A 27,948-nucleotide genomic window follows, 5' to 3' on the forward strand; every position below is an offset into this window, starting at 1 on the left:
AAGAGTGTCCCTTATCCTTCAGATGCATGTGGGACTGCTGAGTCTTGTCCTGAAGAGCTGCCTCTCCTGTTTTTTGCCATTTGCTTGTGGAGCTGTTGTTTAGTCTTCTCTCTCCGTCTCTGTCTCTCTGTCTGTCTGTGTGCGCCGTGCTGTGTTGGACTGCATACACAACCATATTCAGCTTGTGTTTAGGTATTTTATCTTTGGGGTGAAGCTTTTTTTCTGGATCTGAAGTATAGTAGTGTGTTGTGTTTGGAGAAAATTCTTCTTTTCCCCAACTCTTCTTTCCCAGACACAGCTTCATAGGGGATGAGAATGTTGTTCCGCCTGTTCATCTTTGCTTTTTGTTTGATGTTGTTTTATCCAGCTCACTTTGCTGACTTCATGAAACCGTAAAAAGAAAAGACCAGTTGCCTTCTGCTGAGGCTCTTATTTATTCTCCTATTTATTTACAACAAAGATATGTAAATCAAAGTGATAAGCTGTCTCATGCTCACGTGTTCTTTTTCTTTTGCAGGAATTTCGATGAAGTTCTGTCTAGTTTTGCAGAACCGCTTTTGGAGAGCGCTTCGTTCTTAGAGTCCTGCTCCAGTCTCTATGAGGAGAACTTTAAGGTGAATGCTTTGGCTGTGCAAAGGCTTATTAATACAAAAAGGCTTTTTAAAACCTGTTTCTCTGCAGCCACTAAATTTTCCGTCATCCTTCACAGAACATCAAGGAGAACCCAATCCACATCATCAACGTGTCCATAAAAACAGCAGACACAGAAGATGATGATGCCTTGGTCACAGCATTCACTGCCTTCGCCCAGTCAAAGGTCAGCCACCAGATCCAGGTTAACATGTTCCTCTTATGAATGTCATACACACATGTATGTATATTATTGAACTGAAAATGGTCTTTTTTTCTTTTTTTTTTTTTCAACAGAAAGCAATCCTGTTTGAGTATGGGATCAGGAGAGTCACATTTTTGATTGCACAAAGGGTAATCATTTTAATGAACACTAGTTCATCATCACAGATGGCCTGCGTGTGAAATAGTAATAGTTGGATGTGTGCCGCTCTGACATTTACAACAAAGAGAGAATGAATAAGTGTAATGTTCAGTTTTCATTTAAACGTCCGTTTAAATACGAGGTGTTACTTTGTTTTTTTATTGCTGCTAGCTTTCATGAAGAATTTTTAAATCCTGATTTATTTTTACTCAAAAAATGCCTTTGTGCTGCTTTATACCTATTGGTTGGCTGGTCTTTTACTCAGAAAAACAATGATACCGGTGTAGCCACTCTGCTCTTCTTTCTTCACTGTTTGCGACCTTCTCTTATGACTTAAAAGTAACACCAACTAAAGTGTTGGTATACATATTTTTTTCTAAAAATATTGCCATAGTCCTTCACAATAGATTCATTTTGTTAAGTTAATTTTCTTCAGTACTTATTGGGTATCTTTAGGCTTGCTGTCTGATTATTATTGTTTTGCTATTTCATTCAAACAGAGAGAATTTCCAAAGTTCTTCACATTCAGAGCAAGAGACGGGGTAAGTCTGTGGTAACCTGGATGCCATTGATGAGCTGACATCCTGCTGTCAGGGGAGATAATGACCCCCAAACTGTGCTTCTCTTCAGTTCCAGGAGGATCGTATTTATCGGAATCTGGAGCCAGCTTTAGCTTTTCAACTGGAGCTCAACCGAATGAGGAACTTTGACCTGACTGCTGTTCCCTGTGCCAACCACAAGATGCACCTGTACCTGGGTGCTGCTCGTGTTCAGGAGGGAGCTGAAGTTACAGACTACCGCTTCTTCATCCGAGCAATTATCCGACACTCGGATCTCATTACAAAGGTAAGAAGAGGACCTAAAATCCAAAGAGTATTAATTTAAATGAAAGACATTATTTGCAATTCTTATGTATTTTTCAAGGTGTGTTGTTTTACAAGATGACAAACTTAGTTATGGTGTGATTAAAGAACATTATATGATGCTGTTGGATGCAGTTTTTATATGCAATTAAATCTTTCCGCAAAACCAGGAAGCCTCCTTTGAATACCTGAAAAATGAAGGTGAACGTCTCCTCCTGGAAGCCATGGATGAGTTGGAGGTGGCCTTCAGTAACACCAGTGTCCGCACAGACTGCAATCACATCTTCCTCAACTTTGTACCCACTGTCATCATGGATCCGTCTAAAGTCAGTGTGCAGCAGTTTCTTCTACAGTTATTCTTCACTGCAAATTATTAATACTATGAGTTTCAGGCAGTCCTTAGAATTCAAGCCAGGTTGAATTTATCTGCAGTTTATTTAGATTCTATATTTACATTGTCATAGCTGTCGTCTACATTGACTGAACTATGTGTACAGACCCACACAGACTTCTGACTATATATTTATCTGATTGACTATGAATCCCTGTTTTGGTCTTCAGATAGAGGAGTCTGTCCGCTCCATGGTGATGCGCTACGGCAGTCGTCTTTGGAAGCTGCGGGTCATGCAGGCTGAGCTGAAGATCAACATTCGTCTGACACCAACTGGGAATGCCATTCCTATTCGCCTGTTTCTCACAAATGAATCTGGCTACTATTTGGACATCAGCTTGTATAAAGAAGTCACCGACCCAAGTTCTGGACAGGTGAGGATGATGGACGGAGCATTTTGTGTAACGTGCTAAATTCAAGGCATTTATTTTAGCTGCTTTTTCTTGACCATATCACCTACTAAATTCCCCTTGTCGTTTTTGCCTTTGCAGATCATGTTCCAGTCATATGGAGACAAGCAGGGCCCTTTGCATGGCATGTTGATCAACACTCCCTATGTGACCAAAGACCTGCTGCAGGCCAAACGCTTCCAGGCTCAAACTCTGGGCACTACATACGTCTATGACTTCCCTGAGATGTTCAGACAGGTACTGCTCACTCACTGCCTTATTTCAGACCGAATGTTAGCAACTTGTGTGACCTCACTGAAAATCTTTTTGTAGGCTTTATTCAAGCTGTGGGGTCCAGGAGACAAATGCCCCAAAGATGTGCTGATATGCACTGAGCTCGTTCTGGATCCACAAGGTCGACTGGTGCAGATGAACCGCCTGCCTGGAGACAATGACGTAGGACTGTTTTAAGAACATTTACATCAACTACTGCACTTTGTGTGCTTTGTTAGTGCAACGATGCTGATACCCACTATAACATTCCTCCTCAGGTGGGAATGGTTGCCTTCAGGATGAGGATGAAGACCCCAGAGTACCCAGGGGGCAGAGACATTATTGTCATCTGTAATGACATCACTCACATGATCGGCTCCTTTGGTCCTCAAGAGGACGAGCTGTATCTCAGGGCGTCTGAGTTGGCTCGAGCTGAGGGAATCCCCCGAATTTACATCGCAGCCAACAGCGGTGCACGAATCGGCCTCGCGGAAGAGGTCAAACACATGTTCCAGGTGGCCTGGATTGACCCTGCTGATCCCTACAAGGTGACACAGAGTTCTCTTAATATGTTCACTTAGTCAAAGTAGATGAAATGACTGCAGGAAAAATGTATGTGTAGGTGTACATTTATGATGGAATATTTCCATTTCTCATTGCAGGGTTTCAAATACCTCTACCTGACACCACACGACTACACCCGTATCAGCTCCACTAATTCTGTTTACTGTCACCATGTTGAAGAAGGTGGAGAGTCCAGGTACCATGTTGGTTCTTATAAGCAGCAAAGTCAGCTAAGTGAAATATGTTACACTGCTCACGTTTCTCTGTGGGATAATCTTACAAATCTAGGTGTATCCGCTGTAATCTGTGTAAAGTACTTTAAAATCGATCTGTTTTGTCGCAGCTACATGCTTTTGTCGGATACATGCAGTTACAAATAACACCAGAACCAATTTCTACCAGCCTACTCTGTGGTCAATGGGGACATTTAATTGAAATATAACTTGAGTTGAGTTGAACTGAATAACAAAAATTTGTCCTTTATTGATCTGGTCAACCCTGTGACCCTAGTGAGGATTAAGCAGTGTGTAGGTAATGGATGGATGGATGGATAGATGGATGGATGTATGATCTGGTCAATGTGCTCACTATTTGCAGATACATCATCACTGACATCATTGGGAAGGATGACGGTCTTGGCGTTGAGAACCTGCGAGGTTCAGGCACTATTGCTGGAGAATCTTCTCAGGCCTATGAGGAGATCATTACAATCAGTATGGTAAGAATGCAGAGCTGACTTTCCTCAACAGTAAGAGCACAGCGAAGTCTCTGGGATTTTTTCTTGAGTCACTTTATGCTATGCTGCAGGTGACGTGCCGTGCGATTGGAATCGGAGCCTACCTGGTCCGTCTGGGTCAACGAGTGATTCAAGTGGAGAACTCTCACATCATCCTGACTGGAGCAGGAGCTCTTAACAAGGTTCGCCATTTTAATTCCTGTTGTTTTCTGAATGCACACTGAATAAGGTTTCGTAATTAAAATGTCATATTCGCTAAATACACCAGATCACATATGTTGTCCTCCTCTGAACCCCACCTCACTGTGGGCTCATTTTTGTGTGCCACACCAAGTCCTGTACCTCCACTGAAACAGCACCACCATGGCTAGAAGTAGAGAGAACTCAAAAATGTCCTCTGTGCAGTGTGACACAGTTATAAAGCTTATTATATATATATAAACAAGAAAAAATTAAAGTTGAATTTCTTTGAGTATTTATTTTACAAAAAAAAAGTAAAAATCTGGAGTTAATGCGTACGGCATTTTTTCAAGTGTTAACACAATTACCAATATTGGGGAAATATAGTGCCGTACACACTATACATACTTACATTTCTTCATCTCTTACCTGCTCTGTGTAAACAGTTTAGCAGTTCAGCCTAAAAGTTCCTGAGTTTTTGTCACATACCTGTTGGTCACAGAAAACTGAACTGTAGCCCGAAGAAATTATTTAATCCTTTTCTTTTTCAGGTTTTGGGCAGAGAGGTTTATACTTCCAACAACCAGCTTGGAGGAGTCCAGATCATGCACAATAATGGAGTCACTCACACGACTGTGCCAGATGACTTTGAGGGTGTCTTCACCATCCTCCGGTGGCTCTCATACATGCCAAAGGTGCTGCTTAACGTGTGAACTTCATATGATGTCGAAATCTAAATATGCAGTAACTGAACAAGTCCTTCGAGTCATTTACTGTTTTTTTTTTTTATCCTTACAGAACAAACACTCCCCTGTGCCTGTAATGGCAACTAAAGATCCAGTGGACAGAGAGATAGAATTCACTCCTACCAAAGCACCATATGACCCTCGCTGGCTGCTTGCTGGCAGACCTCACCCCAGTGAGTTGCATGATCATATTGCTGAAATGTCTCTGTTTCAGTGGTACGCTCAAGTGATGCTATTTTAATTTGTGTCATTAGCCGTGAGAGGTTCCTGGCAGAGCGGGTTCTTTGACCACGGCTCCTTCATGGAGATCATGGAGTCTTGGGCTCAGACAGTGGTCGTGGGCAGAGCACGGTAAATCTGCTTACATTCAATCTGCACACTTCAAAAATACTCTATATGTATGTCAAATGCTTATTAATGCTTAAATCCATTCACATTACTACTGGTGAATAAATACAGGTTAGGAGGAATCCCCCTCGGTGTCATTGCTGTTGAAACACGCACAGTTGAATTCACTGTCCCAGCAGATCCAGCAAACCTGGATTCAGAATCTAAAGTGAGTAAATCTCTCTGTGGGTTTGTGTCGTATAAGAAGCTGTGGTTATAATTAGAAGAGCATTTCATCTCTGCCCTTGTTTTTGTGCATTTCTGTCAGGTTCTGCAGCAGGCGGGCCAGGTGTGGTTTCCGGATTCAGCTTTTAAAACAGCTCAGGCAATTTGTGACTTCAACCGTGAACGCCTGCCTCTCATGGTGTTTGCCAACTGGAGGGGCTTCTCTGGGGGAATGAAGGGTATGGGATGAATACTAAACTTTGTAAAGACACTGCACAACATACAGTTCAGACTGTAAGTGTTGGGACAGTTGCACATTTCTTGTTCTTTGTTCATTCTATTTAAAGTAAAATAAGCGATGCAGCATTACAGTGTCAAGTTTGAGGTTTAATTTGAGTAGATTTGCATTAATATAGAAGTAACTGTGTAGGTGATGTATCCCTATCAAGACATAATGTCAAATGTTTTCGGGGTTCAAAAGTAGTTGAACATATACACATAAAGTCAGACAAAATTCTCATATTCATTTGCAGCAGATATCTTAAAACTTCTCTGATGGTGTTCTGCTGAGCCTTCAGCTCTTATTGTTGTGGGTCGGGTCATCAGCAAATAGAATAAGTTCACTCAAATTGAGTTCAGCTGATTGACTCGACCAGTCAAAAATATTCCTCCTCTTCACCCTGAAAAGGTCTTTGGTTGCTCTGGCTGATGAGATGTTCTTTTCTTTCCTCCACACTCAGTCTTTTGTTTTGATATAGGTTGATTTTTGGAGGTTTGTTCCAGAACTGTCGGCTGCTCTATGGATGCGTTTGTGACCTTCAATCTGGTTTTTCATTCTAACGAGAAACTTTTATATTTATGGTCAAAAAGGTTTCTCTTTAGTGTTGGCAAGAAAACTAATTTTTGATGTGCTGTAAGGGGGTTTTCCCTCTTGACCTTATCCACAGGACTTTCAATATTGACATTAACCTGCTCAAATTTAGGCTGAGACTTGGAATATCCATTATTTCATCTCAACCTGACGAAGAACAAATGAACAAACAAGAAATGTGTATCTGCCCAAATGCTTACAATCCTGGCTTGTTTGAGACGGTTGTATTTACTAAAATACCAACTTTTTTTTGTCCATTTCTGTCCCAGATATGTATGATCAGATATTAAAGTTCGGTGCCTACATTGTGGATGCCCTGCACGGTTTCCGGCAGCCAGTGCTGGTGTACATTCCCCCACATGCTGAGTTGAGAGGAGGGTCCTGGGTGGTGATAGATCCCACCATCAACCCCCTGTGTATGGAGCTCTATGCTGACAGGGAGAGCAGGTACCTGAAGCAGTGATGCTTTCTTACATTTAGAAAATTGTGATTCCAACCTAAACAGTGTGTGATTGCAAGCTGTTCATGTATCTGTCCTGGTTTTCTTTCTCTTTCCAGAGGTGGTGTGCTGGAGCCTGAAGGTACAGTCGAGATCAAATTCAGGAGGAAAGACCTGCTGAAGACCATGAGGCGACTAGATTCAGTCTATGCTGGCCTGGCTGAGCAGCTCGGTAACCTTCTCTGTCAAATCACAGAGCCACTTGAATTTTTGTGTTTTCCTTCATTATCGAAGCATCGCTGGCATCTTTGTAACCTTTGAGTGACTTCAAGTTCTTCTGTTTTAATCAGCTTCCCCAGAGCTGTCTGACAAACAGTGCAGAGAGCTGGAAGCAAAGCTCAAAGCAAGAGAGGAGTTCCTGTCGCCCATCTACCACCAGGTGGCAGTGCAGTTTGTAGACCTCCATGACACTCCAGGCAGGATGCAGGAGAAGGGTGTCATCACTGTGAGTGTGTGCTTCATAAACAGTCTGGTGTTGTGACTGGCAGTGTGTGTGTAACATCAGTTGCCAAAAACAAATTGGTGTTTACGTAGGACTCAAGCTGTTATAAATTCTTTAACTGTGCTCTCTGACATCTCTAACAGGACATCTTGGACTGGAAGAATGTGCGGACCTTCTTCTACTGGCGTCTGCGTCGCCTCCTGTTGGAGCAGGTGGTGAAGTGTGAGATACTACAAGCCAACAAGGATCTCAGTGATGGACACATGCAGTCAATGCTGCGCCGCTGGTTTGTTGAAACAGAGGGAACGGTCAAGGTATGTGACAACGGTGCTTCTACTCATGTTCAACTGACAGTTTACACATTGTGAATAAATGGCTATAAAGTACAACTAAGACGAAATGTGTTTTTTATGTTATGGGCACCAGAGTAATGTTTATTTGTCTAGTACTGATCATTTTTCTACCATGACACCTGTGAAGTTGTGGAGTTGCTCTTTTTTAATCCTTCTGTGTTGCCGTGAACATCACCGTCAATCAAACCGAAAGACTGAAAGTTTCTGAATGATTCGTTTCCTGTCCTTTTGAGCATTTCAATGTTTAAAAACTGAACTGATCAGAGATTTAAAGTACAGTATATGTATCTGCTCTCCCAGGCTTACCTCTGGGATAATAACCAAGCAGTAGTCGAGTGGCTTGAGAAGCATTTATCCAAAGAGGACGGTACACGATCAGCCATCACAGAAAACATCAAGTACTTGAAAAGAGAAAACACTCTAAAACACATTCGCAGGTAAGCAGACACAAGCACATTTTGTGGACCATTAATAGCATATTTAGTGTCCTACATCTCAGTGAATATGAAATGTGAGCTTATACATCCGTGGCCTACACTGTAGTGTAATTTGGTAACTTAGTTAGCTGCTTCATCAAATTTGTCATATTTAGATATAACTTACTGTAGAATTGCAGCTTCACTGAGCCAATAGATCAAATATTCCATAGAACATATATGAAAGTCTCAGTAGGATGCATCCTGGGTTTTGCACAGTAATTTAACAGTGATAGAGTCATTATGGTGTTAGGCAATCAAAAACATCACAAGATAAGCTACTGAGAGTCATATTTTCATCAACCACTGCAGAATGACCTACAAAGAATTGACAGCTGAATACACTACCTTAACTGTAAATTCATGCCAGTCTCCACATTTTCGCCTCTAAAAATAGTTTATCTCAACCTTTTTCACTACTAAACTTGTTCTATTTTTTCCCCTGTATCTAGTCTGGTGCAGGCCAACCCTGACGTGGCCATGGACTGCATCATCCACATGAGCCAGAACATCACTCCGGCCCAGAGGGCCAAGCTGTCACATCTGCTCACAACTATGGACAACGCCAGCACCAGTTAAGCTGTGGGACTCTATGAAGTTATTCTATTAAAGAAAACTAAGAAGAAAATATTTTAGTTGATGCTACTGTTAAAGTGTATTGGTACTGAAGCACTGTAGTGTTAAAAGGTGGACAAGCAAAAGGCACAGTATTGAATTTTGGGATTTTAGTATGGGTAATTGTAAAAATACACGCACAAGGACGGTACTGTCTGTCATCAAATGTGCTCTGCTGAGTGGTCTTTCTACGTATTTCACAAGTTATTCAAGCTTCATTATTGGAGACTTGATATTTAGGTGCTAAATATCACATTTAGTTTTAAGATATTACATAGAGAATGTGTGTTTGTCTTTGAATGTAGAAATTAGCTCAAAAAGCTGATCAATTATTTGATCAAAACTCGAAAGCCAAAAAGTCTTGAAATGAATCAAATCTATCTGGAAAAAAAATAGGAATTTTGATGAATATTGTAAGAAATGCACATTAATAAGCTGATTTCTAATGAGCAGTATTTGTTGTTTCACTGTTGACGTTTAAGTCAGTCCACCTGTTTCATCGTCACTTTATCCGTGTTGTTATTTCGTGCGCTGAAGACAAAGGTATGAATGATAGAAGGTAGTTTGACACTGTGTGGGATACTTGTGAGCATTTCTTTCACTTTTATCTACATTTTAACGACACCAAGCAACTCAGGTTTCACAAAGAGTGAAGACGGTTTCTGCAGGGATGTGTTGATTTGCCTTAACCACTGACTGAAACACCAGAAACATCAGCCATAACTTTACTTTTTTTGAATGTATATAAACTTTTTTCCTGTGTCTTGTGTTCTACCAAGGGCTATTCGTTAATAAATGTCATTGATATATTTAAATATAAAGAAGCTTCTCTTATTTACCCAACTGATTTTTATTATGATCAAGATAATGAACATAATATACATCTGAGGCATGTTAATCACCGTGTGTAGAGGGATGATGTGTAAAATCTGGATTGCTGGACATGTTGGCACACTCCTGCATTTTGGAATGAAGTGGGTAAATACAGTCAAAAGAAAGCTTTTCAGTGGCGATAGCGATTTGAAACATTCAAATATATACAGCAAAAGATTGATAGAGTCATCACTTTCTCCAGCTGCCTTTTATAAATATAAATAAAACATCACAGCAATAATGTCTAGCACAATACAACAGACAAGAGATGGGGAGCTACATTATGGAAAGGCTTTAAAACGCAGAGTGAACAGTAGAAAAACTGGCAGGTGCTAACTTACACATAATTCTCCACATAGAGTCTTTGTACTCATACAGGCTTTGAGTCTTTGCTTGGCAAAGCTACATACTTGAAGTCTTACACAGTGTTTCTTACAGCCGTTTCGTTATTTATCAGCAGTTTCAGTTCTTAATGAGCAGTTTTCTTGTATGTGAAATGGTTCGCAAACACTTTTCTCCAAGTAGTTCTCCAGTAGCGCAAAAGAAACCAGACTTCTTCAGTTGGCATCCACAGATATCCAAAGACAGTTGGATGAATCATGTTGACTCTGTTGGAAACAGTTTGGCTGCTTTAAAGCAGGGCGATGGGCTTGCTGTTGGTTGGTGCGCCCATGTACTGGGAAGACAGGGGATCCTGGGAAGTGTAGGAGGTGTAGAGCCCCGTCACCTGCACGTCTGAAAGCGGCAGGTTCGCTCCGCTGGAGACAGGAGGGAGGTTCGCTGTCCCCAAGTCACAGTCTGATAGTCGCAGGGGTGAGTTACTGAAGGTGCCCAAAGCATCCAGGTTAAAGCTGTCGTCCTTCATCTCCTCCCACAGATTACCTGAGCAGATGGATGGAGGTGTGAGTGTACCAATGCAACAACTCTGCGCTTATCTTGTAAACAAACAAATAAAAACACTTGTTACTTAGGAAAAAAAGAGTTTACCTTGAAGGGCAAAGTCCATGATGCTTGGGTCCAGTGCATCCACCTCTGTGTGCGTGTCACCGTGCACGCTGTAGAAATCGTCTGGAGGCTTGCCCGGCTGCTGGGTGAGCGGACTGTGAGAGAGGTCAGGGACTGTGTGGAGGGGAGGCGTCTGGGCCGGGGCGGGGGACATGGGGCCCAGTCGAGCCTGGGCCTGGAGCTGGGCCTGGAGCTGGTGGTGCTGGTGCATCGGTAAACACGGCAGGGACAGAGTGACTATAGGCTGAGGCTGCATCTGGGCCGGGACCGACAGCGGGAGGCCGGTCGGACAGCTGGGCAGCCGGGTCATTCCTGGCTCTAAAGCCTTCCGTCTGCAGTTCTCTGGGCGATCTGTGATCAGTTTGTCCAACTCATCTGTAAGAAGGAAGACAGGCTGTCAGACTGAGCAAAAATATGTCGCTGTCAGTTTTTGACGACTTGTTTGCTAATTGACCTTTTACATTTAAGTAAATAAAATTCTGACCAGGGTTAGCCATGCTGCGGCGAATGGCTGGGAGGTCCTTGCGCTTCCACTTCTGCATCTCTTCCTCCATCTTGTCAATTTTGGCAGGGTTCAGTGCCCACAGACAGCCCTTACGGGACGAGCTGCTTGTCTTGTTCTCCACCTTCTCAAAGCATTTGTTTAAGGAGAGGTTGTGTCTGACGGAATTCTTCCATCCATCAGGTGCGGTCTGCAGGCAAAGAGGTCATGTATAATTAGTCACATTCCTTATATACATGCACTCAGCCTTTTCCCTGTAATATGAACAGAGCATCATACCTTAAAATAAGGAAAGTGTTCCTTCATAAAGCTATAGATCTCGCTGACTGGGAGGCTGCCAGTTTTGCTGTTCTTCAGAGCCATGGCAATCAAACAGCTGAGAAAAAAATATTGTGCCAATTAGGTGAAACATGAAAAAGGAGAAAATTCAGGTGGATGTTTTGTTTTTTAGAGGAGTGTTTGTGTGCTGACCTGTAGGAGTAGATTGGCTTCGGGAAAGACTTGGGCTGCAGCTCCTGGTCTTGTGGAGCCAGGCGAGGTTGCGTGAATAGACTTTGGTTGTTGAAAGAGACATTGCTATAAAGTCCACCAGTTGAACACTAAGAAAGAAAAGAGAACATAATGAGGACCTTATCCTTCACCATTTCTCCACTCATAAAATCTTCTTTAGCTTGAAGTGAATTACCTGTTGTCCAGTTTGGGTTAGAGAGTACACCTGCTGGGGTGTCGGCTGGTAGACTGAGGTAGGGCACTGGTATCCTGGAGAGGGCATCCCATTCATGGAGAATGGAGACATCTGTGAAACAAATCCTACGTTACACTCAGCATCATAGAATATGAAAGATGCTTCTTCTTGCAGTTCTGTAAAAACTTACACTTCCACTGTGGGTGTTGATGATGCTGATTCCCAGAGGGCTGTGCTGCATGTTACTCTGGAGGTGGAGCATGGAGCCCTGACTGGCGGACATCGTCATGCTGCTCAGCTGAGCTGGAAAGACCAACAGACAAACATTATTTTCTCACTTTCAATGCTTTCTACTCATCGAAGTATTGGTGGTGTATTTAGTTTTTTGTCCTGAAGACACTGACTGTGGCATTTGTCTTGTAGAATAAGACTGGATAGCATTTGGTATGTGTTGATTATTGCTTCACAAATTCTACATCGGAACTATTTTATTTTTTTAAACAGTGAGACACATATGACATTTACAGACTCCTTCACTGTGACAAATAGTTCACTAGCAGATGTTCTAAGTCAAACAGTTCCCTCTGAGGTCTGTGGATTACTCCTGTTAGTAACTGTGTTATTATGTGTGAAAACATAGGCTTCTAATTTTTTTAAGCATAATTCGTTGCACACAGTTGAACTTTATCAGTTTAAATCAAAACTATTAAAATCATTTAATCTCAGAGTGTGTTTTTAGTGCAGGAAACAAATCCCATTTGACCTTTATCTTCCAGGACAGTCCTCTAAATCTGCTTATATCTAAAAATCCAAATCAATCCAGCAGTCCTGCTTTGTCCAATCAGAGAGTTGCTGCCGTTTTTGAATTTTGCTCTGTCCCCTCCCTGTCACCTCACCTGTCTGTTGCTCCAGCAAGCTGCCCTGGGAGGGCCCGTTGCTGTGGCCTCTGCTATCAGCCATCTGCTGTAGCCGGGGCACATCCACAGAGGTGAGCCATGACAGAGACTGCAGGTCCCCAGGGAGGTCCTCCTCCCTCAGCTGGGAGGGGTCCGTGGTCAGAAGCCTGCAGGAAAGGAGGGGATGGGGGGGAGGAGGAGGAGGTTTACTGGGTTAACACGGCTGTCGGCTCGATGCATGTAGATCACAAGTGGAATTTAAATCTAAACACTCGACAGAACATTTTGTCCTTCAAAGTCAAAAGCAGTGTAATGAGTGTGAATGTGGAGAAACAGAGATGAAAGCTGCCCAGTGAAGCTGTGTATTAGCCATCCAGGATTTACCATAAGAAGATTATCCACAAGTGTTATTTAGCAGTGACAGTTTTAATCAACAATGAGAGAGTTAAATAAGCTTTTCATTCAGAGTAAATCATCTGTTGACATGTGTGCTGTTGTTTTTTTTACTAGAGTGGCACACTGATTTTTTGCTTCTTCTTTTCTGTTATGAATGTTATGAAGATAAAATAGTTAATTTAATTTATGTAACATATTTTTGAGCAAAAAAAATAAAAACAAAATTGAACCAAAAAACCCCGAATTGAAGGCAGGATTTCTGTTTAACCGGTGCACTGCCAGCACAAATCAACTTTCAGTTATTATGTCTTTTATGAGGCGAGCCTCGTGGGGAAAGAAAGAAAGAGAGGAATCCTCTTGAATCCTCTCCAGTCTTCTCTGCACACACACTCACTGTGCAAGGGCTTCGTAATTGGGGTCGCTATGACAACACATACAATTCAGTTACTTTGTGGGTCTGTGGACAGTGCAGGAGTACAACCCCCCCCACGCACACACACCAAATCTCCTAATAAAAAATCAACCCTGTGTCAGGTGACCACGGTCTCGCCCTACCCATTGGCTGAATCATAAGTAAACAACGCATAAGATCGTTTGAAACATGGGACAGCAGCACATGTTGCCTGCAACAGTTGGCCTTGTCTATTGAAAAATGATCACCTATTGTGTCCCAAACGACAAATCTGCCCAGTGGCACGTGGCTCTATTGTCTTCCCCAGACCCTTCCTTGATTGTCTCTGTCATTTCTTTTCTTTACCCGACCCTTGCATTAATCTGTTGGAATGACAGGCCTCACATAAGAGGGACAAATAGGATGCCATCTGCTTCCCTGTCCCTTTCCAGCCACCGCCCTCCCACTCCTCCTCCTCCTCCATCATCCCCCTGTCCCCCTCCTTTAACGGGGAAAATCAACGGAGCCCCGGGCCAGAGGGGGTGAAAACGTAGTTTGAGGTCAGGGCTCTGTGTCGGCCGTCTGAATAAGTGACATCATTGCAGCCAGGAATCAGCAGCACACGTCCTCCAACATGCATGTGCATCACATTGTCCGTGTTGGAGCTTTGAAGTTAGTTTACCGAACTTCAAGAGAGGGACTTTTGTTGTAATTTCAATCTCTCCTGTGACTTTTCTTTTACTTCTTACAAAAAAAACATGTAGAACAATCTCAAGAGACATGAATGTTGAGGTGCCACAAAAGTATAACTGCAGCCGCTTTTTCTTTTTTGTTTTGCACACAAAAGCCAATTTGTACATATACTCGAAATGCACCAGAAGTCTTGTGTGTGTGTGTAGCTGGTCTTTAGCACTTTTGTTTGACAAATCCATTCAAGATTGCAATCATCTATTATAAATGCAGAGATCCCAGTGATAGAAACCAGTGAATAGACGACACACAAGGGGGCTTTCTCACCTCCCCTCCTCTCTCCCTAGCAGAGCATAGAAATTGCTCACTGATGCAAAACATGTTGAGCTGGTGTCTCCGTGTATCATCCAAGTTTTTCCAGAAGTTCAACAACACTAAATATTGTGCCTCCTCCCCTCCCCTTCCCTTCCTCCCTCCTTTTCTAATTGGGAGCCACTTGTGCATGCTGGTGACCCAGAGCGCCCCGTCTCCCCCTGAGCTGGCAAGCCAAGAGGCTCAGGCTCTCCGTGCGCCGACAGCGGGAGTGTAAACAGAGCTGATGGTTTCTGACAGATCCATTCAGACTGAAAATCATTTATTCTTCAGGTTTTTTTTTTTCTTCTCCTCTCTCCTTTTTCATGCAACCCCCCAGGCACAAAAAGAGCTGTCCATCTACCATTAAGATTAAACATAGTGGGTGAGACAGTTTGTTCCATTTAGTAAAAACATCTTAAAGGGTTTATTCATAAAAAATATGCCTTTTAAGTATCGAGGCATCTCAGAGATGAGTGTTTTTGGCAACGTGTAACAAGAAAATAGCACATTGTTTACTGCTAGAATGTTCTCTGAGAGTTTATCCTAATGTAGCCGAATGTGGTTTCAATCAGAAGTCTTACCTGTAGTCCTGTGGAGACGGATGATGCCCTGCATTCTCAATTATTCCTGACATCCTGGAAGTTATTCCACCTTCTATCATTTCCTGGGATGTGTAGTGCTGCTGTACACAAACACATAAAAAGTCACACACTTTAAATATGCATCCTCACTTATACTTCAAACTGAAATAAACAAGCGATGCGGATAATAGTTATTACAATATGCATAATATAACTTCAGATAGTGTCCTCTGAGCAAGCGGTGGAACAACATGTGATTTAAAAAAAAAAAAGTTAAATTGCTTCATTAAAAGCAAAAGCATTTTAAACTTAAATTTGAGGTTAAACAAAAACTTGATACAAGAAAAAACAAGCTCATAACATTTCTATTTGGCATCTCGGTGCCTTTTGTTGGAGCTCATTTTGTTGTTTGAGTGCTTTTTGTTCCTCTCTCACGAATTCAAATACAAAGAACAGCCTGCAGAAATAAAATAACATTGATAATATTAATAAGGCATAAACATCAGCGTTTGGTCACATTTTGTCAGCCAGCCTAGTTTTAAATGTCTTATCCTTCAGCCTGCCTGCAGAGAAGTTCTCGTTAAAAATCGTTTAAATGACAACTGGCTCAACAACAGTAACAATCCGATTAAACGGCCTGATGCTGAAGAAGAGAAGTCATAAAAAAATTCACCTGTTTTGGTTGATATTGAAGAAGGTGAGAGCCGGTCGTGAGCTCCTGTACTGTATTTCTCTGTGCTGCACTTGATTCTCCAAAAAACCGTTTTTAAATTTCCCTCTCTGGAGCTGTCCAGCGCTCTGACATGCGCAGTGGAGACCTCAGCGGAGCTCCGAGTGGCCCGGGGGGCAGGAGGGTCCCATGAGTTTGACAGCTGTTGTTAATGCAGTGACTGTCAGCGCCGGCCCCGACAACATCCAAGAGTTGAAGCGGCGAGGTTTTATTTTCTCTCAGTTTGTGGGAACTTTACGCGCTCTTGGTGCGCCTCCTGCACCTACATCCACCAGCAGCCAAACGCACGTTCCCTGCGTTAAAAGTTAGGCCATACTCCGTCAGGACACCTTCGTCTTCTTATTGGCTGATTGTTAAGCAGATGAGACGATGGATGTAAGTTCCCCTCTTGTTGCTCCAGTGGCGCACAGGTGCTTCTTTTTTAATAAAAACACAAAATACACCAATTCAGGCCTCAGTCCTGTTCGGGATATTTGGTTCGACAAAATAGTTATTTTTTAAAAAACAGCTGATCCAAACTTATCACAATAGAAGCAACAGGGGGGGAAAAAAGAAACACAAAAAATAAGAATAATGATTAAATATCCATCCTGCTCCACCTGTCCTCCTGCCAGGTTATTCCCAGTTACTCCCTCGTTCAGCTCTAAGACGTTGTGAGTCGCTACTTGTGGTGGCATCTGTGTATGTGAGTGTGAACTTTTTTTTTTTTTTTTTTTTTAAGGGAAGTGCTTGTAGATAATTTGCTTCCCGCCGCTGTGGCCGCGTCCTGCTCCTCTCAGCAGTGGGAAAAAAGAGCCGGGGAGGCGGGCAGGGAGGGCAGGGGGCCGGGTGGGCTGGAGCAGGAGGCGGCAAAAACCCACACTCGTCTGGAGAGCAGGTCCACTTTAGAAAAAAAAAAAAAGGAAGGGGAAAAAAAACCCCAACTTTGGCATGAGAGTTGTGTCTTGAATGGTTGCAACACATCTCACTAAAGATAAAGCATATTTTAGATACACTATAGACTGTCATTTGAGTTCTGTGCACATGGGGTGGGAACTTAAACAAGTAGCCTGTGTGATCATTTTTGACGTGATTTGTAGGGATATCTAACTTTTTATCATGCAGATCAGAATTTGTGACAAAAAGAACCAATAGTATTAAAGCATTAATTTACTTTCCCCACAGTTTCTCGGAAAAATAAATGTCTGGCACATTCAGGGACCTCCAGAGGACCTAACAGACCTCAAAGGCGCCACAAACAAGCCAAAAGTTACACTAATACCCTTCTAATGTCTCACTTTAAATCGTTTTACAATTAAATATAACATCATTCATGACACACAAAAACAGAAACTCCCGAGTCGCCGTGAATGCACCAGTGATGGAGCGACGTACGAGCAAGCAGGTGTGGTCTTTTAATACCAGGCTTAAGTGTGAAACCAGTCTGAGATTAAATTGCGGCCGGAAATTAAAGGGGAATTCCTTAAAGTCTGCAGGGAGACTGCAGTGACAGCAGTATCAGCCCCATGGGAGCCTACAGATGGTAAATCGGCCTGTCACAATAGGCACAATCAATGATTACATGCATGAACGTAACGGACAAAAACAAGAGCATCCTCAGAAAGCAGATCCTGTAGGTCCTAAAGCCCGCGGGGTTGTGATCTGGAAACGTCGAGGAACTCTGCGGGGGAGAGGGAGGGTGGGCTCAAACTTTTTGACAAGTTGGTATTGCTGACTGCGATGATGATGATGATGATGATGTGCCCAGTGCCCATGCGCAGGAAAAGGGACCAGCAGCCAAGTATTGAGTAAATTAACAGAAACACCTTGGAGCTGATTTGTTGCTTAATCAATGAGCAGCACAATTTAATTTATAACCTCCCTAATTTGTTCAACCAAAATGACAAACATTTACACGTAGTCCCGTATTCTCAAATGTGAGGTTTTGTTGTTGTTTTACTTTTTAGGTTTGTAAAACCAAGCAATGTGACAGCTTCACTATGGACCTATTTTACTATTTTCTGTTATTTAATCAAAATCAGCAAATCGATCCATAAAGAAAGTAGCTGTGAACTGAAGCCCTTCAGTGCATTAAATGTGTGCCTGCTGAGTGGATACTAGTTTTGTTGGATTACTTCACTCTGCAGTTGTGATGCAGCAGCTGTTCAGGATGTGACTCTCTGATCTCTGCACATCACCTCATGTTCCTGACCAATAAAGTTAATCCCTGTCTTTTAAAACAGACACGCAGAGTGATAATGTTCAGCTACATTTTGTGATAAATATGCCAAACGCGAGAAAAGAAAAGGCTTTGTAGCTGCAAGTCCCTCATGTTTACTGACCAAGATTCCAGATTGTATCTTCAGAAAAGACCACTTAACTAAAACCAGACTTCTGAGAGTCACGCAATTCGGCCAGTTACTATTCAAATTCAAATCAACTTTATTGTCATTTTTCTGTACATACACAGTAGTACAGGCAAGATGAGAGAGTGTTTCTTCAGGATCCAGTAACTTAAAGCAATTTAAATAAGTGTTTGCATATCTAGATCAGCAGTTCAACATTCTGACAGCTTGTGGAATGAAGCTGTTGATCATTCTGGAGATTCTTCCTCTAATGCTCCAGAAACGTTTGCTGCCTGATGGTAGCAGTTCAAACAGTTTATGGAGAGGGTGTGAGGAGTCCCTGACAATATCATCATCATATTACCTGTAACTTGTGTTACACCAGTATGCAGATCAGAAGCTTTAAGATGTTGATATCAGAAGTCAGAGGTCACCTCAGGTCTACTTTTTGCATGTTTCTTGCAGTTATTCTTGTTAAGATCTGCTGTAACATAGATTTCTTGTGTTTCCAGCTGCTACATAAAGTTCTATTTATCCATCCCTATGCTCCTGTGGACACCTAATAATGGTGATATTAGGTAAGCCCAGGTAGCGACGTGTTTAGCTCTGTTAAGGTAATGGCAGTGGCCTGCGGACAGCTCTCAGGGCATGACCTGGCTGTGTGTGATGCATTCAGGAGAGACTCGGTGCCACGAAGAGCTCGAGGACTCCCTGCAGCTCTGGAACACAGAGTGACGGCTCTCCTCTCTCATGCCTGTTCAGGAGTAATGGGGAAACAATGGGATCACCGCCCGAGGGTTGGCCTGTGTTTGTAGCCTGTGTTTTTGTCTTGCACCAAGTGTTTACATAAAACACATCAGCCCCTCTGAGAACGAGGTCAGCTCACCCCTCTAATCGCCTCTGCAGGCAGAGACACAGTGTCCCCCAGAACAGCATGTCACCCAGAGTGACCCTCTGGCCACACAGAGGAAGCGGCTGTCAGCCATACTTAGCCAAGGAGTAGTGTCCTGCCAATGTTTCCTCACTAAAGCTTCAACCTGGATGGAGCAGAGTGTCCAGACTGACAGTCAGCTGGAGACGACTTACATCAGGTTCCAGTGTAGCTACACCTTCACAGGAGGATGGCGATAATTAGCTGGTAGCATCAGTTTGTATAATGTGTTCATATGACTTTACATCTTTACTACAAAAGGGTATTTAAAAAAGGATGCAGTGCTATTTTAGTGTGCTCACAATAAAGTGTGACTAAACCAGGACACCCTAAATGCTGCTCAACGTAATTGCAATTGTTGTGCTGCATAATTAGTTCCAGACATTTGAATTAAAGGGTCAATTCACCCTAATCACCCCCAAAACACTACTTCATCCGTATGGTATTCATCCCTGCAGACAGTCTGAGTTTAATCTGGGGAGATTCTCAGAGCTCCACTGCTGACATTTCTGCCATTAAATCCTGCACAGATGAAGTCCACACCTTTCCATGTCTACTCAGTAGAACAGAGCTGAACGTGTCACATTCAACAAAATAAGTGCCAACATCTGTTTTAATGAAGCTATGTTGCAATAGCTACATGGCTCTCATTTCAGTTTTAGGATGGTGGTGGCAAAAATCTCAGTAGTATTGATTTTCTAATGGCAAATAAAAACCAAAATAATGGGACTATGGCTAGCCGTTTTCTTCCAATTTATTAAAGTAATCCTTGAACAGGCTCAACATGCTGCTGACTCAACATCTTATCATTCCAGTTAAGTGGAGGAATGTAACAAAGTACAATTACTCAAATACTGTACTTGTTGACAGTTTTGAAATTGTTTGAAATTCTTATTTGAGTTCTTCCATTTCATGCTGTATATACAATATTGTACTTTTTCCTTTACTAAATTAGTTACTAATTACTTTACAGGTGAAGATTTTACCGACAAGATTTATTATGTTTGTAAAGCATGATGCATTGGTACAGATTATACTATTCAAAAACATCTAAAATAGAAAAAAAAATGTTGTATTGTGTCTATAAATATTCATCCATCCATCAGCTTTACCTGCTTTACCCTGTGGAGGGTCACTGGAGTCTGTCTCAGCTGGCGTTTGGTGAGAGGTGAGGCACATAAAGAGACGAACAGCCATGCACACTAACACTCCCATAATTTATAACTTCAGAAGAAGTGTTAGAACCCATGCAGGTCCTGAGAGAGTATGCAGACTCCACATAGAGTGGTGCCGCCAACCAGCGGGTTTGAAACCAGAACCTTCTTGCTGTGAGGAAACACTAGTAACCTTTGCACCATCATGCTTGGGCAATTCTCTACTTTGTGGATACCTTTTATTTTGACAGTTTAAAGTATGTTTGCCAATGATACACAAGTAATGTTTTGGATGCATACTTTTCACTTGTGTTGGAGCATGTTTTCTGTGCAGTATTGTAAAGTCCCTGCAGCCCTCTATAGGATAAAGCATGCACAGCTAATGCATGGATGGATGTCTGTACAGAATTACACAAGTAAAAGTGATCTGACTACTTCTTCCACCACTGTCTGACTTCACAGCCTTGAGTTTTAACTGTCTGTTTACATCAAGCTGAACAATGGACTGGATGTTTTATTTGCTGACAGAGTTTTGGTCAATATTGGTCAGTCACAAATGCCCCCTGAGGTCCCATCACACCATCTTCTTCTCTCCTACAGAGCCGTTGACCTCTCTGGACAGACTGGTGGACTTCACAATCCTATTGTCCTGAAGGATCACAGAAACCCTGATCCTAAATTTTTAGAAAGGTCAGTAGTGTTGACCTTTGAGTGACCTGTGTCAACACCAAAGCCTGTGCTCTGAGTCGAGGTCAAGCCTTTTCAGTGCCCTAATGGGTGAAGATGGAGCAAAAGTCCTCTTCTTTTTCACAGCTGATTGAGTGTAAAAGAGCCTCATTTCCAAAAGAGCTTTCACTTAATTTTGATGTGGCACAGCCGGCACATGATGTGTCCCCCTGAGGAGGGAACTCAGACACCCCTAAGTCAAGTTGTCTGAATTGCTCTGCATTTAGCTTTTGCGGTGACCTTTCAGAGGTTATCCAGCCTGGAAACTGTTTTATTCCTCATGTGTAGGTATTGTAATAAGAAAATTAGCAAATCAAGCGTAACACAATTACATATTTAAAGGTGCAGTACACAAAAACAGGACAAAATAAGTAATCCAAAGTAGAAGACAGATAAAATTATGTTTTAAGAAAGACAGAATTAATTTTCGAGTAAAAAATGTCCAATGCGAGGTATGAAGCAACCTCACTGACCCAGCACTTTAGGACTAAAGTGATGACGGGGCCCAGCCTTCGTTACGCTGCTCTGAAAAATTAGAATAATGGACTATGAAAGAAGGAGAGATCCAAAGAAAAGAACAGGGGGGAGAAAGAAAGTCTTTGGGAAAAGAGGAATTAGATAGGAAGAGAGAGAGAAATAAAGGCAGGGGAACAGTGAAATGGACACAAAATACGGAGGAGAGAAGAGAAAAAGGGGGCAGTAGTGGTGTGATGTGAGTGTTATCATCAGCTCTCATTCTCAGCATGGAATCTATAATGGGAAAATCAACCTCTCTGACTCCTGTGTAATTGGATTTGCCGGGTCTCGTGCTGAATCAGAGCCCAGTGGGTAGCACAAAGCTTGTTAAGATTGGACAAGCATTGCTGGGCCGCTGGGCCGAGGGAGAGGTGGGGCGACGGCAGAGGTAACCTTGACAACTTTTCTGGAGTGGAGAGTGAATAATTCAATATGTTGAACACTGAACTGGTGCCCCATTATAGCCAGTTGACTGGAAGCTGTCCAAACATTAATCAGTTCATAAATTGGGTGAAACCTGAGCTTTTTCTTTCTCACATTTAGGACACCAGAGCAGAGAAAAAGGACACCTGTGTTACCTTGGAGGAAGTGTGTTTTCTAACAGCGGTTACCAGGTTACGGAGCTAAACACACTGTTACTCCCACCCAGTTTCACCTCACAAGCCGCAGCTAGTTTAAGGCAAAAAGAAAACACAGTGTTCACACAAAATTGGAATTCCTGTACCAAATCCAAGCTCCAGTTTAATGGTGGTATATCCATCAATGTCTTATTGTTAGTAGATATAAATAACCTTAAAGCCAAGTCCTGGCTCAACAATTTTAGCAAGTGAATGAGGGATTTAGGTAGCTGAAAGCAAGTTGAAGCATAGCTAATGTGTGTAAACTACATGCTGCAAAGGAAGGACTTTACTGTGTCGTCTTTGTATAACTGTCCCTGCTGCATTTTAGGCCAAGCAGTATGGCTCCTATATTTGATAGTGAAGTTGGTTGGCTGGTCCACCACCTTCGTCCAGATGGAAGTAAGTTGTTCTATAGATACACATGGTTCACGGATAATTAAGCCTAATGTTACATTGTGATCTCCTCGACTATTGGGTACATTGCCATTTGGTTTTTGAATAACATTTGATGGTAAATGCCTGTTAATGTGCTAACAAGCTAAACTGAACATGAAGAGAAAACATTATAGCTGCCAAACATCAGCATCAGCATAGCACCTCATCTCTAATAACAACAGCACACTGGTACAATGTAAATATGTATATGACATATAGATGTATGCACACATATGCACACACACACGACTGCAACTCTTACACAATGTATGCTGCATTTTAGTTTCACAATCATTGTACGCTTCCTAATTTTGGACTTTTTATTTTTAAGGAATGTTTTTTTTCATGTGTTGCTGTTATTGAAGATCCTCACTGAACTGTCACTTTGCATTATATTGCTCATGTTATATAAGCATGTGATGAACAAAAACTCTTGAAAAGCTGAACTTGAAGACTTATGAGGCACCCTGGTTATACACACTTTTAACCCTATTCAGGACTTTTGGGGTCTTTTGGACCCCAGGCCATTTGGTTTAGGCGACAGGTATTGTTTTTTTGTTTTTGAAGATTTTTTTTTTTAAACAGAAAAAGAGGGACATTTGTCATGCATTTGGAACCAAAAATACGTCAACTTATCAGAAAGCTTATTTAACATTGTATAAAAGTCTATAATGAGTACCAACAAATATTTTGCACATACTCTTTCTTGGGGTCCAATGGACCCCGAAAGACCTTCTACGTACGGTAACATGAAAGTCCTGAACAGGGTCAAGGAGTTGACCACAAACTGAAAAGTTCACAGTTCAGCTCTGGCCAACACTCTTATTTCCATATCCCCTCCACGTCAGCTTCCTTTCCTCTCATTTTTACACATTCAGTTCCCTACTACATGCAAAAAAACCCTCTAAAATACTTCATAGTATGTCATTTCAGTACTATCATAGGAATTTCAGTTGAAGGCCCCGATAACTGTGTTCACTGAGGCAACAAATCTGGTAATTGCTTTTGGGCACCAGCCTTGTTAACATTTTCCAAAAGCACTATAAGCACTGGCAGCTCAGACTGCAGCTCAAAACAATGCTGTTCCCTGGACAAACATTGTTATACTGAGCAATAAAGCACTCAGTGATTAGCCTGTAATGTACCCATGTAATCAAAGATCAGTAAGCAGACCTGGACTGTGCCAGCTGGAAGAACTGGACTGGGAGTTTTCTGCTGTTGCTGTAATGGAGCATGGAGAGAGAGAAAGAGAGAAGGGAAGGCAGAGAAGAAGGAGAGAGGGAAAGGGGGATGGTTGGATTGGTCTAGTTTGGATCTTGTTTCTGTATTGTTATGTTACACTCAGTAGAGCAGTAGATACCCAGGTAAGCACTGAATAAGATCTCTCTGTCCCTCCACCTCCCACGACATGAATGATTAAGCACTCGGCCCACAGTGCCTTCAGCCTGGGTACAGATGATGTGGAGAAGCAGCATCACCTCGGTTGTACTACCACAGCATGCTGCATGAATGAGCTACTAGCAGAGAAGATAGTCAATGTGTTTTTGTACTAGCCTGAAACAAACTTGACTTTTGCCATGACTGTCAAGAACCCAGAGATTCACTGACTGCCTCCATGCAAGCAGACACAGGAGGAAACACTATTTTTGTCTAACTTCTCTGGAGGGAAGGACATCACTTCAGCTTGGAGCCTCACTGGCAGCAGAACAACACAGCTTCAAAATGCAGGTTTGTGTTGGACACCAGTCTTAGAGTTTTGCTGCATTTCAAAACACCTTTCGGTAGCTGAAGGTGCTGCCAACCGTTTCAAAGTTGGTAGAAAAAGCTTTGCAGTGCAGAGTGAATTAACAGTATTTTCTGTGAGTGTCGTTCAGTCCTGGGCTCTATTTAGTCACTTAAGATGGTCTTTTAGGCCATTGTTAGTCTGTGGGCTTGGATATACGATCACCACCTTGGAAAAAAAAAAAACGCCTTGTCATCTTTAAAACATGCTTTCTAGTAGGGAGTTAGACGAGAAGATTGATAGCACTGTCATAAATTTTAAACTAGAGCCAGGAGCCGATTAGTTTAGCTCAGCACAAAGAGTAGAAATTGGAGGAACGCTACATTAGTTGGATCAGCTTGACAAAATGTGCCTACCAGCACCTCCAGTAACCAACATGTTTTATCACAATTTGCTACATGTGTGCAAAAATGTGTGAACATTTCCAATTTGGAGCAGGGACTTTTGGCAGATTACACTAGTTGTGTGTTAACTGCTCATGTTTCGAACTTCATATTTTGTACAAATTAGACAAACAGCACATTGGTTTAATAAGTCTGGCTGGCAGATTTTGTTGCCCTCTGATTTAGCCAGGCCACCTGTTTCCCTCGTCCTAAGCTTGGATAACTGTCTAGCCCCACATTTAAGACACAGATATGAAAGTGGTACCACTCTTCTCATCTGACTCTTGATCTGAAAGCACATTTAAAGTATTGCTACAAGATGCTTTTTGGAAAACAGGCCCCTGGTCAAAGCTGTGCAGAGAAGACCTGAAGTGACATTTTGGGGTCATGTGGAGATCCTACTTATCATGTATCATATAATCAGGTAGAATCCTCTTTGAGGGGGCAGATAAGTGTTAGCTGGTAAATTGCTATGTCTTAGCAGCTGCTTCCCCTCCCTCCCTCATCTAAAGCTACCTCCACTCCTCACACAGATGAGATCACTCTGTCTCAGGCAACACTGACACTCTAGACCAAGATGAGGGACCATCTCTTAATTAAAATACAATTGCTTGTGCTCTGAGGTAGCAAGGTAATCTACCTGATCGGACCGTGGCTTTAAGGGATTCATTACATAATCATTCTTTCCGCTGCTATACACGAGATTGGGAAGTCTATTGTTTAATTATAACTAGAATTACAATCTGGGCCATTTGGCTTGTTAGAAACTACAAATCACACACGCACAAGCAGAGCTATTTCAACAGTCAGGTGCCTCCTTCAGCTCAGATTCTCTTGTCCTCCTGGGCTAAAAACGCCCATTCAGTGTTCAGCCTTTCTAGTGCAGTGTCATTAGAAACACATCTGCTTGCTGCAGACAGCTTTCTTAAAAAGAAATACCTGCAGGACACCAAAGGAACCCTGAATGGAAAACAGCAAACCTTTAGATTTAGTCCCAAAACCTTAAACATTAGCATTATTATCACCGCTGAATTCATTAATCCTCCTCTTGACAGGAGCTTATCTGTTCATGTTATTACTTGTAATACTGTATGGCAGATCCCTAAGTCACGCTGTCCCAGCACATTGTCTGCCTGTGCTGCCCTGAGAGAAGTTTGTTCCCATGAAGGAAGGGGGTGTCACAGATACCCCACAGCAGCACCACTACCATCACATCGCCAGATTGATTCTGACGTCCAAAAAAGGGTTCCTTCAATGATATTGTTCACCTGTCTCATTGGCTTAAAGTGGGTGGGTGGGAGGGTGGGGGGCTATGGGAAGGGGGTCGGGTGAGGGTTATTGGTGGGGACACGGGGTGAGGGGTATTGTTGAGGAGAGGGGTGAGAGCATTTGGGGGTGCGGGGCTGACAGGTGGAAAAAAACACTCTCATCTGACTAGCCTCCTCTATCCTTCCATGGGGCCCCGTATGAGCAAAGTAATGAAGTCCAAATTACAGCGCAGGATTGCTAAGAACAAGCCTCTATTGTTTGCCCTCGGGGCACACTAAAGCACACTAAATGAGTGTCACAGCAAGCAGCGGGGCACAGACCGTTACTGCACTATTTAGTCTGTCCCCGTTGTCTCAAGACGGCCCCGTTTCAGAGGTTCTCAGATCAGACAAATACTGCTCCCCTCCTCCTCCGTCCTTCGCCTTCACCCTTCCTCTGTACAGCTAACCCCTCCCCAACTCCTCACCCCAAAATAGGCCAAATCTCCTCTATTGTGTTTCGACTGCCTAGTGTGAAATTCACTGTGACGTTAAATGTTTTCTAATGAATAATTACTGAATGGATATGCAGGGGGAATATGTGTAATGGATTGTAGACTGCATTTTAAAGACGTCTTTTTTGTCTCTGCTCCGTGGTATTTACAGGACAAAAACACTTGGCCTTTCTCAGAAGAAATGAGGGCCATAGGCGGAGGATAGAGGCAAGGGAGGAGGGGGGAAGGAGGGCTTTGTGTCAATTAGATCCAATGGATTATCTTTTTTAATGTTTTTACAGAGAGACTTGAGAATCAAAGGACTTCTGCTTCCAAAGGAGAGAGAAAAAAAATACAAAACCAACAAAAGCTGTGAAAACCTTTGGTCTAAGTGTTGGTGCTGCGAATGCAAAACAGATTGGTGGAATTTTTCCCACTATGCTTCTTAAATGTGCCGCTGTTTTGGGCTCGCCGAGTCCATTTGCACAGTGTGTTGTGTTTGGTTGGTGCGTCAGCTCAAGGGAACTATGGGCTGCTGGCCAAGGTCCCTGTGTGTTGTGTAGCGATCATTATCTTCTGTCTGTTCATCTGCACAATCACAGACCTTTGCTTCAAAGACACATAGGACCTCTAGACCTCCTATTTCAATAGAACTAACAGACACCATGTTTGTGCTTTTTTTGGTGCTTTTTTCAGCGCTGTCCTCCCCCATGGAGACATTTATTCAAACATTCATTCGTATAGCTGCTGTAGTCAAACTACACGACTGAAAATGATGAATATTGCATCGCTAGTGTTCTAACATGTTATTATTACTTTGGCAAAGATTAGTTCCTATAAAGTTTAATGTTAATCTCACCAATAAATTCACAAAGTTTTTAACTCTAACAAACTCAAATGTGAAACTATAGAATGTTTAATAGTGTTGCTTTGGAAATATACAATAGAAGTCTGGAGATTGTTGTGCTATTTATTAGGAATTTATTTATTCCCAGAGCTCTGAAGCTGTGCATTTAGCTCCCATATGGTTGACATGACTTGTTGCACAGGGTCAGCTCGACATGGAGGGGGCCCTGACTGCCAGGGACCGGGTGGGAATTCAGGACTTTGTGCTCCTGGATGAAACCACAGAAGTGGCTTTTCTCAGCAACCTAAAGAAACGCTTCAGCAAGGATCTCATCTATGTGAGTCTGGGAGGGACAATTTAAACCCTGCTGTCAACAAATGTAAGCACATTTTTGCAATAAATCTAAACTTTTAACTCATTCTTTTAGACATATATTGGCAC

The 27,948-nt window shown here is 42.4% G+C and overlaps 3 protein-coding genes across 5 annotated transcripts in view; 2 read left to right on the forward strand and 1 right to left on the reverse strand.

Annotated features, from left to right (window-relative positions):
* Window positions 1–9,765, forward strand: part of acacb (acetyl-CoA carboxylase beta) — a 25,854-nt gene extending 16,089 nt beyond the window's left edge. For all 3 annotated transcript variants that reach the window (XM_008282053.1, XM_008282054.1, XM_008282055.1), the window contains 24 exons: window positions 518–614; window positions 710–817; window positions 928–984; window positions 1,495–1,536; window positions 1,625–1,840; window positions 2,028–2,183; window positions 2,419–2,622; window positions 2,740–2,895; window positions 2,971–3,093; window positions 3,189–3,458; window positions 3,573–3,670; window positions 4,072–4,192; window positions 4,282–4,392; window positions 4,942–5,085; window positions 5,189–5,309; window positions 5,391–5,487; window positions 5,596–5,692; window positions 5,792–5,927; window positions 6,829–7,006; window positions 7,118–7,230; window positions 7,349–7,503; window positions 7,644–7,814; window positions 8,154–8,290; window positions 8,782–9,765. In XM_008282053.1, coding sequence (XP_008280275.1) covers window positions 518–614; window positions 710–817; window positions 928–984; window positions 1,495–1,536; window positions 1,625–1,840; window positions 2,028–2,183; window positions 2,419–2,622; window positions 2,740–2,895; window positions 2,971–3,093; window positions 3,189–3,458; window positions 3,573–3,670; window positions 4,072–4,192; window positions 4,282–4,392; window positions 4,942–5,085; window positions 5,189–5,309; window positions 5,391–5,487; window positions 5,596–5,692; window positions 5,792–5,927; window positions 6,829–7,006; window positions 7,118–7,230; window positions 7,349–7,503; window positions 7,644–7,814; window positions 8,154–8,290; window positions 8,782–8,908 — 3,235 coding nt within the window. In that variant the 3' untranslated portion in view covers window positions 8,909–9,765. The remainder of the gene's footprint in view (window positions 1–517; window positions 615–709; window positions 818–927; window positions 985–1,494; window positions 1,537–1,624; window positions 1,841–2,027; window positions 2,184–2,418; window positions 2,623–2,739; window positions 2,896–2,970; window positions 3,094–3,188; window positions 3,459–3,572; window positions 3,671–4,071; window positions 4,193–4,281; window positions 4,393–4,941; window positions 5,086–5,188; window positions 5,310–5,390; window positions 5,488–5,595; window positions 5,693–5,791; window positions 5,928–6,828; window positions 7,007–7,117; window positions 7,231–7,348; window positions 7,504–7,643; window positions 7,815–8,153; window positions 8,291–8,781) is intronic.
* A 683-nt stretch (window positions 9,766–10,448) lies between these two features.
* On the reverse strand, window positions 10,449–15,397 carry foxn4 (forkhead box N4). Its single transcript, XM_008282056.1, has 9 exons — window positions 15,318–15,397; window positions 12,906–13,072; window positions 12,200–12,312; window positions 12,010–12,120; window positions 11,796–11,923; window positions 11,604–11,700; window positions 11,307–11,514; window positions 10,805–11,197; window positions 10,449–10,699 (listed from the first exon to the last, which is right to left on the reverse strand). Exons 1-9 carry the CDS (start codon window positions 15,395–15,397, stop codon window positions 10,449–10,451), a joined length of 1,548 nt encoding a protein of 515 aa, XP_008280278.1.
* Window positions 15,398–27,721: 12,324 nt separating this feature from the next.
* The window catches only part of myo1ha (myosin IHa), a 9,020-nt gene continuing 8,793 nt past the window's right edge, over window positions 27,722–27,948 (forward strand). Inside the window, 1 exon segment of the mRNA XM_008282057.1 lies at window positions 27,722–27,948. This exon segment is cut by the window's right edge and continues 2 nt beyond it. Within this exon segment, the coding sequence (XP_008280279.1) occupies window positions 27,722–27,948 (227 nt within the window).

The sequence above is a fragment of the Stegastes partitus genome, unplaced genomic scaffold (genome assembly GCF_000690725.1).
Source record: "Stegastes partitus isolate 25-593 unplaced genomic scaffold, Stegastes_partitus-1.0.2 Scaffold255, whole genome shotgun sequence".
In the NCBI taxonomy this organism is placed as follows: domain Eukaryota; kingdom Metazoa; phylum Chordata; class Actinopteri; family Pomacentridae; genus Stegastes; species Stegastes partitus.

Excerpts from the sequence above, each read along its gene's own strand:
- foxn4 (XM_008282056.1), bottom strand. The coding sequence starts at position 15,397 with ATGATAGAAGGTGGAATAACTTCCAGGATGTCAGGAATAATTGAGAAT. Across the intron at positions 11,701-11,795 it reads AAGCCAATCTACTCCTACAG|CTGTTTGATTGCCATGGCTC; the intron begins GTCAGCACACAA and ends TTTTTTTCTCAG. Across the intron at positions 11,198-11,306 it reads CCGCAGCATGGCTAACCCTG|ATGAGTTGGACAAACTGATC; the intron begins GTCAGAATTTTA and ends TCCTTCTTACAG.